The sequence below is a fragment of the Hyaena hyaena genome, unplaced genomic scaffold, assembly GCF_003009895.1.
Source record: "Hyaena hyaena isolate Hyena2069 unplaced genomic scaffold, ASM300989v1 scaffold_655, whole genome shotgun sequence".
Taxonomy (NCBI): domain Eukaryota; kingdom Metazoa; phylum Chordata; class Mammalia; order Carnivora; family Hyaenidae; genus Hyaena; species Hyaena hyaena.
Window position 1 is genome coordinate 43,337 of NW_024081289.1, and position 18,961 is coordinate 62,297.

General features: G+C 43.6%; 3 protein-coding genes across 3 annotated transcripts in view; all 3 read left to right on the forward strand.

Moving 5' to 3' along the window:
* PRIM1 (DNA primase subunit 1) overlaps window positions 1-2,784 on the forward strand; it is a 24,222-nt gene extending 21,438 nt beyond the window's left edge. The window contains exons 13-14 of the mRNA XM_039216810.1: window positions 285-383; window positions 1,916-2,784. Of these exons, the coding sequence (XP_039072741.1) occupies window positions 285-383; window positions 1,916-1,935 (119 nt within the window). The 3' untranslated portion in view covers window positions 1,936-2,784. The remainder of the gene's footprint in view (window positions 1-284; window positions 384-1,915) is intronic.
* Window positions 2,785-5,794: 3,010 nt separating this feature from the next.
* LOC120219922 (nascent polypeptide-associated complex subunit alpha) lies at window positions 5,795-17,763 on the forward strand. The gene is made up of 8 exons (XM_039216837.1): window positions 5,795-5,895; window positions 6,767-6,838; window positions 15,471-15,556; window positions 15,745-15,822; window positions 16,073-16,219; window positions 16,670-16,798; window positions 17,322-17,444; window positions 17,638-17,763. Exons 2-8 carry the CDS (start codon window positions 6,769-6,771, stop codon window positions 17,650-17,652), a joined length of 648 nt encoding a protein of 215 aa, XP_039072768.1. The 5' UTR covers window positions 5,795-5,895; window positions 6,767-6,768; the 3' UTR covers window positions 17,653-17,763.
* Window positions 9,354-15,464, forward strand: LOC120219920 (nascent polypeptide-associated complex subunit alpha, muscle-specific form-like; the record flags this gene model as incomplete). The annotated part of the gene is made up of 1 exon (XM_039216836.1): window positions 9,354-15,464. A coding segment is annotated over one exon (5,010 nt), but the record flags the coding sequence as incomplete, so codon positions are not given.
* Window positions 17,764-18,961: the final 1,198 nt, after the last annotated feature.

An 18,961-nucleotide genomic window follows, 5' to 3' on the forward strand; every position in this document is an offset into this window, starting at 1 on the left:
ACTTCAAATACAAAATACTAGATTTCAAAGACCTAGAAGGAAAGAATGTAAACTATTTCAATATTTATTACATGTTAAAATGATATTATTTTAGATATACTGGATTAAATATTAAGATTAATTTTACCTTTTTAATGTGACTACTAGAGTATTTAAACTACACATTTCTCATTATATTGAATAGCACTATTCTAGAGAATTCTTAAAAGAAACTTAAAAGTTATACTTTCGTGGTATTCTCACTTCCAAAATGCTAATTATAATGCATGGCCTTCATAATTTAGATTATAAGAAGACCAGTCTAGCTCCTTATATAAAAGTTTTTGAACAGTTTCTTGAAAACCTGGATAAATCTCGAAAAGGAGAACTTCTCAAGAAGAGTGGTAAGACTATACTTTTCCCTTTTAGCTATAGATCTTAGTATAGGAAGTTGAAAGTATCCAGCAAGTGAGTCATTTTAGAGCTCTAGCCTTTGCCCTGCTAAAACAAGTTATTTATTTGGCTTACTTTCCTTAGTGTTTTAAAAATTGAGATCCCTTAATTCAATAGATATTCAATCAGGTACTATGTATCAGGTATTATAAGGAAACAAAGATTAATTATACAAAGATGAATTCCACACCATGTCTCCCTGCTCTTAGGAAGTACTAACTGAATCAAAACAAAGAAGTATAAAATGCCAAGAAAGAGATCTCATCTGATTCTGAGAACCTGAGATTTCATATGAAAAGAGTGGTATTTGAAATCTTCAATGAGCTGCTATATAGATTCTAATCCCCAATGCCAGTATACCATGTCTTAAATTATGAGTAGGATTTCCACAAACAGATTTGATGGGATAATGGTACAGGAGTGGAAATAGGTGACAGGTTCATTCTTAAAGGAACAGCAAAGGCAAAAACATTAGAGACAAACACATCAGGTCACTCTGGAGTCCGTCAAGTAGTACAACTAATCTGGAAAAAGATGTGTCAGGAAGTGATTGGAAAGAAATCTGAAAATGCAGACTGCATCCAGGGTATAGACAGCTTTGAATTCCAGTCTTGAGAGTCTGGACTTAATTCAGTAGAGACAAGGAATCTATTAAAGGTTTTTGAGGAAGGTTTTACCATGATTTATAGTTTAATCTAGCAAAATAAAATGCAATAAAAATCTGGGGAGACACAGGGAATAAAATAGAGCCCAAGAGGCCAATTGGGTAATTAACATTTAGGAGAGTAGCACTGGAGATCTCTAAAAGGTACAAATACCAGAGCCATCCTTGAGAAATGGTAATAATTTGGAAGTGGAGAGATGAAAGAGGAAAGTTAAAAGTGTTATTACAGAAGCCAGGGGAAAGGAAAGTTTCAAGGAGATTATCAAGTGTCAAATGCAGTAGAGAAGTGATAAAGTCCTGTTGGATATTGGAACTAAAAGGAGATACCAAGAGGACAGCAGTGTCAAAGGAAAAGTTCTTTGAATAGGAAAGACTCGAGCATATGTGTAAGCCAAAATGAAGAAAATCAGCAGCAAATATTATTCAGGAGGTTGATGGATACTACAGAAACCTGTGGCAATGTTACACAACTATAAACTCCCTTTCTACCTCATTTCTTATTAAAGTGCATGTTGGTTAGAGTAGTGCCCAAGACAATGCTGAACTCATAGTAGCACTCAAATATGTGCTTACTGAATGAACAATGATGACACTGAACTTGCAAAGCCTCACTGAACTTGCCATTCCAACTGGCCATATTAAGTCCTTTGTATTCTTGCTCTGTACCGGCTCCGCCTGTAATGTGGGCTTCAGCAAATGTGAAAGCAAATCTTTATGCATGATGTGAATTTAATAGAAGCATTAAGCAAATCAGAATGTGAAAATAAATGGGATTTGTTTTCCTTTACTAACCTTTGATAAGAATCTATTCTATTTCAGATTTACAGAAAGACTTCTGAAGATAACAACTCTCCTCAAACCATTGTAGATATCTTCTACCTTCAGCCAATAACCAAATACTTCAAGAGCAATTAATGAATATGGTGGAACCATATGTGTCTTAGTGCTCAAACCAAAATGTCCTTTTCTTGAAAAATAATTATGTTGAAAAGATTCCTGAAACCACCTAAGGAGACTGCCCAGGTTTCTAGAAGAGCAGTAATGAGAGGAACAAGTAGATTCCAGATAAATTTGTAAAAGTTAATATTATACAAAGATAATTCTAAGATTTTTGTTACATCTTTTACCAGTTGCCATATGTATTTTGATATACTTCTACCAGTTGCCATATGTAGAGGCAAGTGAGCAGTAATATGCTGAAGACTTTAATCTCAGCTCAAGATAACAACCTCCATATTTCTGGACTGAATATTCTAGGTACATAAGAGCTTTGTCCTTAAATCATAGACCTTAAGTTAAATTAATTATGCCTGGAGTATGTATTAGGTCATTTTTAATTTTGCTTACTGGTATTTTTATTAATCAGGCCACACCCCAATGCACATCTTTTAAAAATCCTTTTAAACTGGGCATTTCAACGTATGAGTTACTAGATTACAATATTAGGGCAGACTAGAGTGGTTTTTTTACAACTGTTGCATTTGTAGCTCCTAACTTCTTTCCTCAGAAAACAACTGGATTAGTCAACACCATAAAGCAGCAGCTTAGAATAGCCATTTCACCAACATAAAGCTTGTTTTATTTAAGACACTTCCCTTTCTACATATCCAAATACTTAAAGGTTTCTTTTTTCTTCCATATTTGATTTTTTTAATTTCTGAGAGAGAGACCGCATGAGCAGGAGAGGATCAGAGAGAGGGAGACACAGCATCTGAAGCAGGCTCCAGGCTCTGAGCTAGCTGTCAACACAGAGCCCGACGCAGGGCTCAAACCCACAGACTGTGAGATCATAACCTGGGCTAGTCAGACGCTTAACCGACTGAGCCACCCAGGCGCCCCTCATATTTGAATTTTTGCGATAGATTCTAAAAGTGTCAGATTTCTTTTGCCTAGTTTTACAACCAATCTAAACAAAACAGTCATTCTGGTTTAGTCCATCTGAGAAACTGAGAAGTCAAGCTATCAGGCTAATGCTCTGTATGACTTATGAAAATTTTCCTTCCTTTGCATTTCCTTTAACATTGTTTTCTCTGTAGCCACACAGTCTTTTTTTATCTTTTGGTTTATATGTATAAAGCAAACTTTACATTACAGTCAGTACACCGAAATGCCTTGCATTTCCTTCTCTATTCTAATCTTTTAAGAAAAAACATTAAAGACCATTGTGCAAAATTCCTTGTTATTTTGAGCTTCTATTTACTATGTATTGTTCAGTTTTTAAATTTGGAAAACAGTGGGCCAGTTAAAAATTCCTGAATACAAAATTACTAAAGACTCATCAGTCCAGTTTAACTCAGAATGGGAGTGTAAAGGCTGGTATTAGGCTTCCAATATGTCTACCATTAAAGTATTTTAATGCTTTAGTATTAAACCCATTGGATAAAGCTGCTGTACTAGCTCATAAAATTAGTTACAGAACATACTGTACTCATTGAAAAGAATGTTTTTACACTGTATGTTAACTAAATAGAATTTAAATAAAAACTTCAAAAATGTTTTTAATAATAAAGTCTTTTTTTTTTTTCCAAAATAAATGTTTGGTTCTTGAAGATAGCAGAAACATGCTCAGACTATTGACTTCCCTATTCTCTGATTTTGCTAGCTCATCCATATATAAGAATTGCAGAAACAAAGGGCACAGAACTGGTTTCCATCCCCAAACTTGCCCAATTCATAAAGAAACCCAAAGAAAGAAAATACATCTTTTCTTAGCTAGTCATTAAGGAGAGAAAAGTCAGTGAGCTTGACGGGAAAGAAAGGGAAGTGGTCAAAATAGCTTTACTTATCTGAGGAAATGATTGGCTATTGCTGATCCTTTATTCTGAAGGTAAATGGACTGCACTGACAAATCTTCCAGGTCACATATTTACTTAGAAAAAGTAACAGCACTTTTTTTTTTTTTTTTTTTACAAATAGTTTATTGTCAAATTAGTTTCCACATAACACTCAGTGCTCATCCCCACAAGTGCCCTCCTCCATGCCCATCCCCACTCCCCCCCACATCCATCAGTCCTCAGTTTTTGTCAGCATTCAAGAGTCTCTCATGGTTTGCCTCTCTCCGTTTCCCCCACCATTTCCGCCCTTCTTCTCCCCCTTGTTCCTCCGTCAAGTTCCTCCTAATCCTATACGTGCAAACATACGATAATTGTCCTTCTCTGCCTGACTTATTTCGCTCAGCATAACACCCTCAAGGTCCATCCATGTTGCTACACATGGCCAGATTTCATTCTTTCTCGTTGCCATGTAGTATTCCATGGTATAGATAAACCACATCTTCTTGATCCATTCATCTGTTGATGGACACTTGGGCTCTTTCCATGTTTTAGCTATTGTGAGTAACAGCACTTTTTAAGTAATGTACATATATTACCTAATTTAATCCCCTAATTCTATGAAGTACCTACTATTATCCCTATTCTATAGATGTGGAAACTGAGGCACAAGCAGGTTAATTAAATTGCTCAAGGTCACTATGAATTGACCAAGCTGTGATTCAGATAGAGTATGGCTACAGAGTCCATGTTCTTTTTATATACTTTTTTTTTAATTTATCTCTGCACCCAACATGGGGCTTAAACTCAGAAACCTGAGATTAAGAGTCCCATGCTCTTCCAACTGAGCTAGCCAGCTACCCCTACATTCATGTTCTTTATCCCTCCACAATATTGCCTCCCCTAACTGAAGTTTCAGAATTTCTCATTTCTGGTAAATTCCACTATTAATCCTAATTTATAAATCCTCACTTCACAAGTAGTTTTCAGAGCATAATGTCACTGCTTTGCTTAAATGACAGCCACAACTGTCTTAAAGTCATTAGCTCAAATAGTGTTAGCTGGTTTAAGTACTATATTTGTAGGGCTGAGAGAGGATATGAAGGGTCAGGGCCCATGGCCTTTTCATGAACAAAACACTGAATTACATTCTTTTTTCTGAAATAAAATTTTAACGCTTATTTATTTTTGAGGGAGAGACACAGTGTGAGTGGAGGAGGGGTTGAGAGAGACAGAATCCGAAGCAGGCTCCAGGCTCTAAGCACAGCTCAGGGACAGTGAGAGCATGACAGGAGCTGAAGTCGGACTAACCTAATGATCCACCCAGGCGCCCCATCTACTTTTCATAAATCTTACCGTATAAATCATGAGTGGGGTCTGGGACTACTAGATTACTTTCTGGATATCTGTTTGCCCAAAACATAGGAAACAAGAATTGCGTAAGTGGCTATGTTCTTTTTTCTGAGGGTAATATATATAATCGTTTCAACATCAGTTTAAATTGTGTACTCCAAAAATAAAATAGGGTTAACCTAAGTCACTGCTACCTTACAATGATGTGAATACAATCTGTGGCATTCAGTATTATTTAGTATCTCCTATTTCCCCTCATCAGTTGGAAAAGCGAAATCAAAAAGTCACTGCAATATCGCCGTGGCTACTTTACTGACCGGAGGGCAGAAGATGCTTCTTTCATTTCCCTTTGGGTATCAAAATTCCTCGACTTAGGGGATGGGAAGAGGTCGGCTATCTAAGGACTGCACGGCTATCTAAGGACTGCACGGAGCGGAGGTTCCTGCCAGACCAGGGCGTTCTGTTCTGAATTCTTACCCTTATTTAGACCTCGTCACCACCCCGTCCGGGAACGACCGGAGGGGGTCACTCAAAGGAAGTGACTGGCGGCCGCTCCTGACCCGGAATCGGTTCCTGGTCCCGCCCCCTCCACCAGGCTTCCTTCTGCAACAGGCGTGGGTCACGCTCTCGCTCGCTCTCTTTCTGCCGCCATCTTGGTTTCGCGTTCCCCGCACAGTAAGTCCTGTCTTCGCCGCTACTCTCTATCCACAGCCATCCGCCTTTTTGCGGACTGAGCCGCACTGAGGACTGAGAGCTAAGGGCAGTTGGAGGCTTTGTGGGGCCGCCGGGTTACTACTCGCCCCTGGGAAGTGTGGCCTTGGAGCCTGCGGACAAAATGGGGTCTGCGGTTGAAGTCCTGGCAAAAGCAGGGCAGAAGGGCCGTGGGCCGGGCCTGGAGGCCAGGACTGGGGAGATGAGAGCCGGTGCGGTGTTGGGGGCGGAAGCGGAGTGCGTGTGCTGTTGGGAGAGGTTTCATGAGAACCCGGAGGAGGTTAAGGGGGTCACAGCTTTGGGCCCCCCCCCCCACACACACAGACTCGCCGTTCTTAATTGTGACAAGCGAGTGTTGGGACTTAAGGCTCTCTCTTTCCCCTCCTGGTTACCGAAAGTCGACAAACGGGAGTCCTGGAGGTCCCAGCCTAGGCGGAGTGAGTGTAGGAGGGGAGGTTGTGCAATGTAGCGTCTGAAGCCTTCCGTGGTCGGGAGCGAAACCAAGATGCTCTCCCTCGGGTTGAGAACGCAGTGGTGATTGTTGCCCTTGTAGGATTTGGCGTGTAGAGTAAAAGGAACCCCTGCGCACCAGAAGTCTATTTTCTGCGGAGTAAAGAGGTAGAAGGTGATTTGCTTGATCAGAGATCTGAGCCTGACGTCTTCTTTCTTACCTATTCCAACAGCTTTGGGGAGGGTTGTCCCGAAACATCTTCATCTTTTTTTTTTTTTTTTTTTTTTGCATAATAGCCCTTCGCAGAGTTTTTAAGAATATCTGACTCGGTTGGGCCGCGGAACGGATCCCAGTCAATTCAGGCCTCCTTTTTATTCCCTTCAGAAATGCCTGGTGAAGCCACAGAAACCGTCCCTGCTACAGAGCAGGAGTTGCCACAGCCACAGGCTGAGACAGGTAGGTTCCCCTAGCCCCTTTGCTGTTCATTAAAATTGTAAGATTGACTCTAAGACCGTTTGGTGGGTAAAATGACAAAGGGAATACACTTGTTTTTCAGAGTTAAGTCATTAAAGATGGGCTGTAGCTTTACCAGGAAGGAGAGTCCCTGATACTAACTGCTGTCCTGAAGGGACTTCATTATGGAATGGAATATGAACAGTGATCCAGGAGCATTAAAATCTCCCTGGCCCACTTTAAGTTATGGTAACTGCTTCAAGGGGCATGCTGTGGAACCCACACCTCACATAGAACTGAGCTGGGAAGGGGCTCAGTGATTCTTACTTATTGGAACTGGATGACACACTTGCAGGCGGAGGAGACCTGAGCTTTTGTGAAGTTCCAGCCAGCAAGTTGCATCAAGGTTTTAGATGGCAGAGCTTGGCATTGTGCCTTCATCACATGTCTGTATGAGATGTGTCCTAGTGGTAAATGTGTTCTACTGGGCCCCAAGGCCCTCCTAGGTTGGTTAACTTATTTTATGGGTTGGCATTGAGATTTCTAATGTGCTGAAACAATGTCTGCATCAGTAGCTTGCCTGAACCCAAGATTGAAATAAAGCTTTCTTTGACTGCTCTCCAGCTTTGAAATTAATGGATGTAAACATAATGTAAAGGCAAGTTTTGAATTCTGGTTAAAATACAACTCTAGAAATCTTGAAAAGGGATAGTGAAAAAATAATGATATTCTTGCTGCGTCAGTTGTGCTGAAGTAAAGAAAGGGAATCTTAGGGCTGCAACTTAACTCCACCTGTCATTTAAGGGCAGTTTCTTTCTCTTTCTGGAATTAAAATAGCGTTGTTTATAGTTGAAAGCATTAAGGTTCTCTCTCCCCACCAGTCTGATTTCAGCAGCTGAAGGGATTAATACAGCTGCTAGAAAAGGGAGGGGGCCTCTGAGTTAGTGAACAAGCTATATGGAATCCTTGAAATACAAGGGACTTCATGGAAGGAGAAAAAATCCTGTAATTCAGTGATAACCAAAACCTTATTCAACAATGTGATTTTTACAAATGTGGAGACTGAAATTTAGATGAATTTAGAATAATCTGTTTCAAGCCTCAAAACTAATGCCATTTGCTTCTGGAGCAATCCTTAATGCCAGTAAGTTTATTTCTCAATCGTTTGCGCTTGTACGGTTGGGTTAATAAGAGTGCGCCAGTGATAAAACACTCTGAATTTTTCCTACAACTAATTAATTATTATAATGAAAAAACTAGCCCAGGCAATTGGTTATAGTGTCTAAAGCAGGTAACTTGGGACTTACCTCATCTTGAAGTCAAGTCAAAGGGAATTCTGAGTTTCTAATTTGATTAATGTGTTAGGAAGCATTTACACTCATAAGACTTTGACTTACCCACTCTTCAGGAAAAACTGGTTGAGCCGCCTATCTTTTCTGTAGTTAGATACTGGTTGAATAAATTGTGAGTTTGGATGCGGTAGGCCTTTTTTTTTTTTTTTTAATTTCCTTACAGGTATTGAGCATTTGTTGGTCTAATCCTGTTACTTCCTGAATAGTAAGCATGGTACTTTTTCATCATTCAGAAAATCTTTTGCTGAGCTTTACTCTAGTAAAGCTAGAATATTGGTCTATTTTGGCAGAATGATATACTTATCCAAATTAAGGGGTAAAGAGCCAATGTATTCTCCACTCCAGTTCCCTCCTTCCAAAATCGAACCACAGTCTGGTTTAACAAGTTGGGCTACAGTTTCATAATACAATCCCTACCCTTGTGACTAAGCTCTCTCCCTGGCAGTCTCGTTCATCTTAGATTGATGTCTGAAGGGCTAACATTACCTAGGAAAGTCTGTAGAGACTGAAGTACAACCCATTTGTGGTTGGGTGTTTTGCTTGCTTGGTCTGGGTGAGTAGGTAAATGGAGGCTTAGAGAGGCAAAGCGACTTAGTTCTTAGTACTTTTTGAATTGTGTGCCAGACACCACCTTCCTAAAACTTTATTCTAAAAGTAAGATTTTTCTGACCTTATTGGAAGCCTGAGCATATAAAGACTTGTTTTTTTCTCATTTAGCTCTGAGCCCTGGTCATTATCACCATTCGCTGTCTTCCTTGTTCTGATTTTCAGTGTCTGTTTCACTGAAACAGACTGATACTTGAGACAGAGTAGAACAGCTATTCTAGTGGTTTTCTATGGCCTTTAAGAAAGACTTGGGGTTTGTTTGAGGAAGGGAGGGAGGAGGGCACACCTGGAAAAGGATGGAAAGCATGTTATTCCCAACCCCACTCCTAGGCCTGTGCTCCCCATTTAGAGACTAAGAGACTGATTCGGCTGTTCTTTTCACCTTAAAATAGTTTGGTTTTTTGTTGTTGTTTTGTTTTTGGTACTTGGGAAATGTGGGATATGGGAAGAGAGATGTATTCTTACTCAACCACTGAAATATGTTTGGGGAAGGTTGCTGTTGCCTGTCACCTTTGTCTAATCCTGTGTGGTGACTTCATTCTCAGATTTAAAAATTCTGTGTTTCCTGTGAGGCATGTTGTACCAAGTTGGGCTGCATAACTCACCTTTGTTTTTTTCCTTCCCTTTCCTTCTTTATTCCCCTTTTTTGCTTTTCTCCTCTAGCTGTGCTTCCTGTGTCTTCAGCCTTGAATGTTACTGCTGCCTTAGGGCAGCCTGAATCTACCCTTCCCCCTCCTTGCCCTCAGGCTCCCCAACAATGCCCTCTGGCAACCCCTAACCAGCCTTCCCCATTCCTTTCTCCCTCTAGTGTTGCCTCAACCCCTTTTGCAGCTCCTTTTCCTCAGTCATCCTCTGTGACAGCCCTGCCTTTAGGAGTTGCCCCTTCCCCCACTGACACCCCAGCTTTCCTACCAAACCTACTAGGGCCTCCCATCTCCCCAGCTGCCTTAGCTCTGGCCTCTCCCATGATAACTCCAACGCTGAAAGGTGCCCATTCCTCTTCAGCTCCCTTGGCTCTGGTAGCCTTGGCTCCCCACTCAGTTCAGAAGAACTCTGCTTATCCACTTAACCCTCTTAGTTCACCTTCTTCAATTGCTGTGACTGAGTCAGGGTCAGTGACATCTCTGTCATCTCCCATTGCTTCCTCAGAACCAAAGACCTCACCTATTCAAGACCCCTTACAAGTAGACCCTCCACAAAGTACCCCCATCCCTCCAGGTATAGTCGGCACCGTTCCTTCCCATCTTGGGACTCCATTGGCCTCTGTTCAGTCTGGAGTAGTGTCATGTCCTCAGATGCTACCCACCACTCCCCCGACCATCACTCCCCCTCAGTTCAAAGACATCCCTGTTTCTTCAGCTCTGACTTCTCAACAAAACACTGAAAGCCTCAGCCTAAAGGGACCCGGTAGTTCACCTGCTGCCGTATCTGTTTCTATCCAGTCTACTACAGTGGCTCCCAACATCTCTCCAGTTTTTCTCCCTTCTCTAGGTTCTCATCCTGCACCTTTACATCCGAGTTCTCTTGGTTCTCCTGTTCAGCCCTTAGGTCAAACAGGCCCTAATGTTCTGTCACGTGCTATAGTGGATGCCACTTCTGTAGATCATTCTTCCATAGGGGCCTCTTACCCTGCTCAGAGATCTGTAAATCCTCCCCCTCCTTCCAGAAATGAGATGGCTTCTGCTGCTGTGGCTGCTTTTCCAGTGGGGGCTCGAGATTCCCCTATGGCTCTTTCTGTTGACAAAAATCCTTCTGCTGTCACTGGCATAGCCTCCTGCAACCCCTCTGGTTCATCAAATGTAGCTACCTCTTCTCCATTATCTCCTACAGCCTCTCTCATTCTCAAAGGCTCTCCTGATGCTACTCATCATCAGCCTTTGGTGGCCCAAATTCCTGTTTCTCCAGGGAGTCCAAGCTTGAAAGAAGCTCCTGTTAGTTCTGTTGGAACCACCCCATTTATTATGGCTAATCCCTCTACAGTTTCTGCAGCACCTGCTACCTTTGAGATACCTACTTATATCTCTCCTCCAATTTCATCAAGTCCCATAAGTAGTAAGGACGCCACTTCCCATACTGCCCTGGTTATGACTCCTGTGGCTCCCAAAGAGCTTTCTGCTCCTCAAGTAACAACCGCTCTGGGAATACCAGTCTCTCCTCCTCTGCCAGCCCCTGAGAACCCCAAAAGTCTCCCTGCATCAGTATTGGTAAAGTTACCAACACAAAAAGATCTCCAAACCGTACCTGCCTCTGTTGTTGGAGCCCCTGTTTCACCAGTCCAGGCAGGATTCCCTATCAAGAAAGACCCTACTCTAATACCATTGGCCCTGGCAGTCCCTAAAAATCCCCCCTCTTCCCAAAGTACATCACCATTGGAGATATCTCTTTCTCCTGAAGCCACCTTAGCAAAGAAAAACCTTGGAGATCCTCTCCCTGTAGTTACGCCAGTCAGTACTATTCCCTCTCCTATAGGTGTTAACTCACCAATTTCTGTAATTAAGACAGATCCTTATGCAAGCCCAGACCCCAGTAGTCTGCTTCCCAAAAGTTCTCTCCCTACTCCAACCATAGCTACATTTCCTGCTGCCACTGCTGGGGTGACTCCTAACACTACAGCCAGTCCTTTCCTAGGAGCTCTCTCTTTGGCTCATAAAAGCCACCCAGAGGGTAGTTCCACTATTAGTATTTTACCATCTGTTCCTCCAGCCTCTGAAAGTTGCCCTATGGCTCCAACTGTGACTTTATCCCACCAGAATGTTTCTGCTTTTCCAGCTGCCATGGCACTGGCCCCCGAAATTCCCAAGTCTGAGCCCTTTCCCTCTCTTCCTCCTCAAGGTGCAAAGAAAGTTCATGGTATTTCTCATACCTCGGCAGTGGAACCTGTGGCTTCCTCTCCTGAAGGGCACCCAGCCAAGGACTCTGGTTCTTCTGTTAATGCATCTTCTCAAGGAACTTCCCTAGTTGACTCCCCATCTCCTTTAGAGACTAGTGTGTCTCCCCAAACTAAAAGACGTCCAACCAAGAAGGGTTCAACTACTTCTACTACCCCAACTCTTTCTAGAAGTGTACCTGCTATCCCTGATGTTCCTGCTGGAAATCACTCATCTACTATTTCTCCAGTTGAAGCTTCCTTTCTTCCAGAGGCCAATCTTTCTTTTCAAGCCCCTAAAGGGTCATTGGCCAAGAAGCATTCCCCCACTCCATCCCCCAAAGAGGCCCCAGATACCCCATTTCCCAAAGAGGTTTCTACTCCCCCAGCTGTGGCTCCTCCCACCCCCAAAGGGGGCCCAGCAACCTCATCCCCTAAAGAGACTTCTGCTCCTCCATCTATGACTCCTTCCTCCCTCAAAGAGTCCCCAGCTATCCACCCTCCCATAGGGGCGCCTACCCCACAAGCTGTGGCTCCTGCATCTCCCAAAGAGTCCCAAGCAACTTCAGCCCCCAAGAGAGCCCCGACTGTGGCTCCTCCCTCCCCCAAAAAGTCCCAAGCAACTCCAGCCCCCAGGAGAGCCCCAGCTACTCCATCTCCCAAAGGGACCTCTGCTGCCCCAGCTGTGGCTCCTCCTTCCCCCAAAGGGGGCCCCGCAATCCCATCCCCTAAAGAAACCTCCACTTCCCCAGCTATGACTCATTCCTCCCCCAGAGAATCCCCAGCTACCCAACTTCCCAAAGGAGCTCCCACTACCCCAGCTGTGGCTCCTGCCTCTCCGAAAGAGTCCCAAGCAACTACAGCCCCCAAAGGGGGCCCAGCAACCCAAACCTCTGAAGAGACCTCCACTCCCCCAGCTAAGACTCCTTCCTCCCCCAAAGGAGGTCCAGCAGCCCCCTCCTCTAAAGAGACCTCCACTCCCTCAGCTAAGACTCCTTCCACCCTCAAAGGGGGCCCAGCAACTCCATCCTCTAAAGAGACCTCCACTCCCCCAGCTAAGACTCCTTCCTCCCCCAGAGGGGGCCCAGCATCCCCATCCTCTAAAGAGACCTCTACTCCCTCAGCAAGGACTCCTCCCTCCCCCAAAGGGGGCCCAGCAGCCCCCTTCCCTAAAGAGACCTCCCCTCCCACAGCTAGGACTGCTTCCTCCCCCAAAGCTGCCCAAGCTCCCAGAGGGGCCCTGATCCCTCAAGCTGTGGCTCCTGCCTCTCCCAAAGAGCCCCAAGCAACTCCAGCCCCCAAAAGAGCCCCAGCTACCCCACCTTCCAAAGGGACCCCCACTCCCCCAGCTGTGGCTCCTCCCTCCCCCAAAAAGTCCCAAGCAACTCCAGCCCCCAAAAGAGCCCCAGCAACTCCATCTCCCAAAGGGTCCCCCAATGAACCAGCTGTGGCTCTTCCCTCCCACAAAGAGTCCTCAGTTACCCAACCTCCCAAAGGAGCCCCCACTCCCCCGACTGTGGCCCCTCCCTCCCCCAAAGGAGGACCAGATACCCCACCCCCCAAAGGAGCCCCCACTCCCCCGACTGTGGCCCCTCCCTCCCCCAAAGGAGGACCAGCAATCCCATCCCCTAAAGAGACCCCCACTCCCCCAACAATAACCCCTTCCTCTGCCAAAGGGGCCTCAGCTGCCCCATCTCTCAAAGGGACCTTTACTCCCTCACCTGTGACTCCTTCCTCCCCCAAAGAGTCTCCAGCTACCCCAGCCTCCAGAGGGACCTCAGCAACTCCATCCCCCAAAAGAGCCCCAGGAACCCCATCCTCCAAAGGAACCTCAGCAACTCCATCCACCAAAAGATCATCAGCTACCCCATCCTCCAAAGGTGTCCCCACTCCCTCACCTGAGATTCCTCCCTCACCCAAAGAGGCCTGTATATCTCCAGTTTCAGTTACATGTCCCTTGGGGTCCGTTGCCCCTCAGGCATCTAAAGGCCTACCAATGAAAGGTCCCGCAGCTCCAGAAAGCGTGCCAGTTGTCACAGCTCCCCCTGAGAAAGATCCATTGGCCAAGAAGAGTTCTGCTACTCCACCTCCTGTGTGCTCAGATCCCTCAGCCAAGAATGATATTAAAGGACCCCTTTCTACAATGGCTCCAGCTTCTCTACTGACAGTCTCTGCTCAGAAAGCCTCTTCTCCAAAGACCCTCCCTGTTTCTCCGTTAAAAGGCAAAGATTCTTTTCATTCCCCAAAGAGCCCTTTGGCTCTTCCTCCTGAATCTGTGACATCTACCCCTCTAGCAGCAGCTTCCTCTGAGATGGTCCTTCCTAATGCTGGATCAGCATCTGTCTCTCCAGCACCCACCCCATCAGTCTCTCTGCCTCTCGCTCCCTCCCCGGTTCCCCCTCTGCTTCCTAAACAGCAATTTCTGCCGTCCTCACCTGGGCTGGTGCTGGAATCACCCTGTAAGCCCTCAGCCCCTGCTGATGAGGATGAGCTGCCGCCTCTGATTCCCCCGGAACCAATCTCGGGGGGAGTGCCTTTCCAGTCGGTCCTCGTCAACATGCCCACCCCTAAACCTGCTGGGATCCCTGCCCCAACCCCCTCTGCCAAGCAGCCTGTTCTGAAGAACAACAAGGGTATTTGCCTTGGTTTGCTGTGTGCATGGTGTGTTGCCCACACCCCTCCTGGGGCCACCCACCAATACTAACCCTAGGATGCGCCGCTCCAGTGTATCTGCTTGTGTTTGGACATAGAACATAGAATGATACCATTTTAAATGCAAAAGCTCTAGGTATATGAAACAATCTTGGTTTTCATCACCTCAGATAGTCTGTTTTGTATCATCTTGTCTAATGTCCAGGCCAACCCTGGATCTGCCGTCTTTTTTACCTGAATGATCTGACATTGAAAACCAAGACCTGTTAGATCCTTTAATGTGCTCTAATCTCTGCCACATGACTAACTTTGTCCCTGGGCCTGGGATTTGCTAAAATGTTGGGAAATACGGAACTATTTGCATTTCTTTTTACTTCTTAGATTTAGTAATGACCAGTGCCCAAGGGACTCCCTGTCCAAGACCTTTTCCTAGCCTGAGAATGGTGCAGGTGTATGCTTTCTTCTCTCAGTAGTCTTTATTGATGCTTGGCCTTTTGATTGAGGTAAACTTAAAATGCGTGAATTCTATTTGGAAAATGGGAGAGGTTACAGGACAGGATCTAAAAGAGGTGAGAGAACTGTAGGTTGGCAGTCATTGAGAATCTTTGAGCTATGATGATTAGACCAAATTGCTTGGGTAAGTGGTTTAAAAATAAGGCTAAATGTGTGTACACAACTGCTTCTGGCCTTCCCCAACCCAGTCAGTATAAAGGATAAGGGGAAAATGTTCTCTCTGGCCTGCCTTCACAATGTGAACTTACTGCTTTTTCACTTAAATGTATCTGGAGATACCTTGTCTGCCAGAACCTCTTTGAGATGGTTGGGTGATTGGGTAGAATTTGTAGTTAGGTAGGTCATTGGTATTTGCCCGTTCCAGTAAGTAAAGACCTTGAGAAAGGAAGCAGTTACGGTTTATAAACTGCTTGGCTGTAACTAGTACTTACCTCTCATTTCTGGGGCTGGGTCTTTAATGGATGTGTACACACTAGTTTGTGACTAGGTTGAAGGCTTTTGAGCTGGCTTCACACAAATCAGTTGGTTTACACTTAACTTTGTGAGGTCTAGCATAAGCCAGTGATATCTAGTCCAGGCAGACTATGGTAAGGTGCCTCCTCCTTATAATGTAGTATAAAATAGTAAAAGTTATTTGTCATCTCAGGATCTGGGACAGAATCCGACAGTGATGAATCAGTACCAGAGCTTGAGGAACAGGATTCCACACAGACAACCACCCAACAAGCCCAGGTCAGTATTCTCTTATTCACTGGTCAAAATACTTGTGCCAAGGAAGCATTGGAGAACAAGAGTTGATCAGAGAAGCTGACTTAAGTATTTGGAGAAGTGTACCTTCATAAAGGGAAAGTCTCCTGGGGATTTTAGTATCTTGGCTTCACTAACATTCCAGTTTACTCATAGTTGTTTTATCTTCTTAGTTGGCAGCAGCAGCTGAAATTGACGAAGAACCAGTCAGTAAAGCAAAACAGAGTCGGAGTGAAAAGAAGGCACGGAAGGTGAGATTTTAAGTTATAAACCAGAATTAAAGGTTCTGATGAAGCAGCTTTAGAGAGGGGAAACTGTAGGGTAGTATATTTAAAGTGACAAATTACTATGGTAGAAAGCTCAGAAGTCTTGGAAGCCAATTCTGTATTATATAAACTTAGCCTAGGAAAAGGTTTTGCTTTGATGTAGTTATTAATGTGTTATTTATTTCCTGAAGCTGCTTCTAAAGAAATGAAAAACCTGATGTTTTCTATTTCTTAGGCTATGTCCAAACTAGGTCTTCGACAGGTTACAGGGGTTACAAGAGTCACTATCCGGAAATCTAAGAATATCCTCTTTGTCATCACAAAACCAGATGTCTACAAGAGCCCAGCTTCAGATACCTACATAGTTTTTGGGGAAGCCAAGGTAAAGAAAGTTTTCATGGATACGCTATAGACCGTGGATGCTCACCTTCAACACTAGTCACTAGTAATAGAGTTAGATAATTCTCTGGTGTGGAATATGGGGCTGTAATTTTGAGTCAGATAATTCTTTGTTATAGAGGAGCTTTCCTGTGTGTTACAGATGTGTAACAACATCACACCCAGGTGTGATAACCAAAAAAAAAATCTCCAGACATTTGACAGATTTCCCTGGGTGACAAAATCACCTCCCAGTTGAGAACCACTGTTCTAGAGCTAAGCTACAACTCTTTCCACAGTGATATATAATCTTAGTGAAGACAAGCAATTCAAAACTATATAGTAAGTTAACCCAAAGTGGTTTTAGAGTGAGAATTTGGAAAAGATATAAATGATTTATTTCATTTACTACAGACCAATCTATTTACATAAATCTGTATTTTCTGCCCTTTAGATTGAAGATTTATCTCAGCAGGCCCAACTAGCAGCTGCTGAGAAATTCAAAGTTCAAGGTGAAGCTGTCTCAAATATTCAAGAAAACACACAGACTCCAACTGTACAAGAAGAGAGTGAAGAAGAAGAGGTATATAGGAAAATCTTTTATACTTTTAATCCTCTGCAGATAATACCATGTTTGTATTGATGGGATTCTATATTGCTTTAAGCTTTCAAACTCCATTGAGTTAAATAATTTTGAGTTATATTAAGAACTAGATTTGGTACAGGGTGCCTGGTTGGCTCAGTCAGTTAAGTGTCTGACTTTGGCTTAGGTCATGATCTTGCAGTTTGTGAGCTTGAGCCCTGCATCAGGCTCTGTGCTGACAGCTCAGAGCCTTGAGCCTGCTTCAGATTCTGTGTCTCCCTCTCTCTGCCCCTCCCCTGTTTGTGTTCTCTCTGTCTCTCTCAAAAAAATAAACAAAACATTAAAAATTTAAAAAAAAAGATTCAGCACACTTTGGTGGCTCAGTAAGTTAAGTGTCTGACTTTTGATCTCAGCTCAGGTCATTACCTCATGGTTCATGGGGTTGATTCAAGAGACTCCTTAACTCCCAAAGAACTGTTAAAGTTGTTCTTGCCTTTATTATTTTTGTTTCTCTCTCTCTTAGGTTGATGAAACAGGTGTAGAAGTTAAGGACATAGAACTGGTCATGTCACAAGCAAATGTGTCAAGAGCAAAGGCAGTCCGAGCCCTGAAGAACAACAGTAATGATATTGTAAATGCTATTATGGTAAGTGTCCAGTCCTTTACTTATTCCTCGACTCTCTCTGCCCTGACCAATTATGGGTGGCATTATTTTCTGTGGCTTAATATCAGCCGGTTAGGAAGCTTCACAACAAAATCTATTCTGAATTATCTCATATTTTAATGGCCTGAATTTTTAATCTGCCTATAACTACTTCTAATGATCTTTTCTATTACAGGAATTAACAATGTAACCGTCTGAAAACGAGGACCCTTTTTTGGTGTTTCAAAAGAATAACTGCAGCTTGGTTTGAAATTTGTACTGTTTCTATCATTAATAAAGTTATGGCCTCTTGTTGGATGAACTCAGTGGGTACTTGGTCTCTTCTCCCACCCCCCAAAATTGAAGGCTCTAGAAATGAGAACACATTAATTACTCTTAAGACTTCAACTTCAGTTGAAAAGATTTAGTGTCACAGATTGCTCACTTAAAATCTCAGATCTCCGTCTTCATCTCCTGTAAGAAGATATTATGCTTGGCTATCTGTTAGGGCTTTCTTGTCTTCAGAAAATAGTTTATAAAGTTTCCCTTTTCCATTTTCTTTCCTTTTGTTAACTGTTGGTAAATTCTGATTCTTCTTTAATAATTGTCAGCCTCTTTTCTGCCCTACAGTCTTGCTGAATATATATTGGTTACCTCTGGACATGTAAGAGCTTGGTACAGGGTTGGAGAGAGTGCATAATGGATGTGGATGAAAAGATTGCACTTTGTAGAAAATGAAAAGGTAACTCATGAAGAGAGTTTTTGACTTCTATACACTGCAAACACTCCTCCTAAACAACACTACAGACATTTTAGTGTACAAAATAAATTATGACTAGGTTGGCCATAATTATGCTAGGATAATAAGTAAAAACCAGATAAATTGATACATAACAATTAGCCAGTGTATGATAAGTATACACAATGCCAGGCGGTGCCTGGGTGACTCAGTTGATTTAAGTATCCAGTTCTTGATTTTTGCTCAGGTCATGATCTCCTAGTTTGGGAGTTTGAGCCCGCATCAGGTTCTGCATTGGCAGTGTGGCGCCTACTTGGGATTCTGTCTCTCTGCCCCTCTCCTGCACTCAATCACTCTCTCTCAAAAATAAACACTTAACAGGGGCGCCTGAGTGGTGTCCTCTGTTGAGCATCAGACTTCAGCTCAGGTCGTGATCTCATGGTTCATGGGTTCAGGCCCCATATCAGGTTCTGTGCTGACAGCTCAGAGCCTGGACCCTGCTTCGGATCTGTGTCTCCCTCTCCCTCACCCACTTGTGCTCGCTGTCTTGCTCTCTCTCACAAATGAATAAACATTTAAAATTAAATAAACATTGGGGCGCCTGGGTGGCTTAGTCGGTTAAGCGCCTGACTTTCGCTTAGGTCATGATCTCACGGTTAATGGGTTCGAGCCCCACGTCGGGCTCTGTGCTGACTCCCAGCTCAGAGCCTGGAGCCTGTTTCCATCTGTGACTCCCTCTCTCTCTGACCCTCCCCTGCTCACACTGTCTCTCTCTCTCTCT

What these genes read in the sequence shown, in the direction of transcription:
- LOC120219922 (XM_039216837.1), top strand. Translation starts at nt 6,769, where the DNA reads ATGCCTGGTGAAGCCACAGAAACCGTCCCTGCTACAGAGCAGGAGTTG. An exon ending in GTGAAAAGAAGGCACGGAAG is followed by an intron (nt 15,823 to 16,072) that starts GTGAGATTTTAA and finishes TCTATTTCTTAG; the next exon opens with GCTATGTCCAAACTAGGTCT. An exon ending in TAGTTTTTGGGGAAGCCAAG is followed by an intron (nt 16,220 to 16,669) that starts GTAAAGAAAGTT and finishes TCTGCCCTTTAG; the next exon opens with ATTGAAGATTTATCTCAGCA.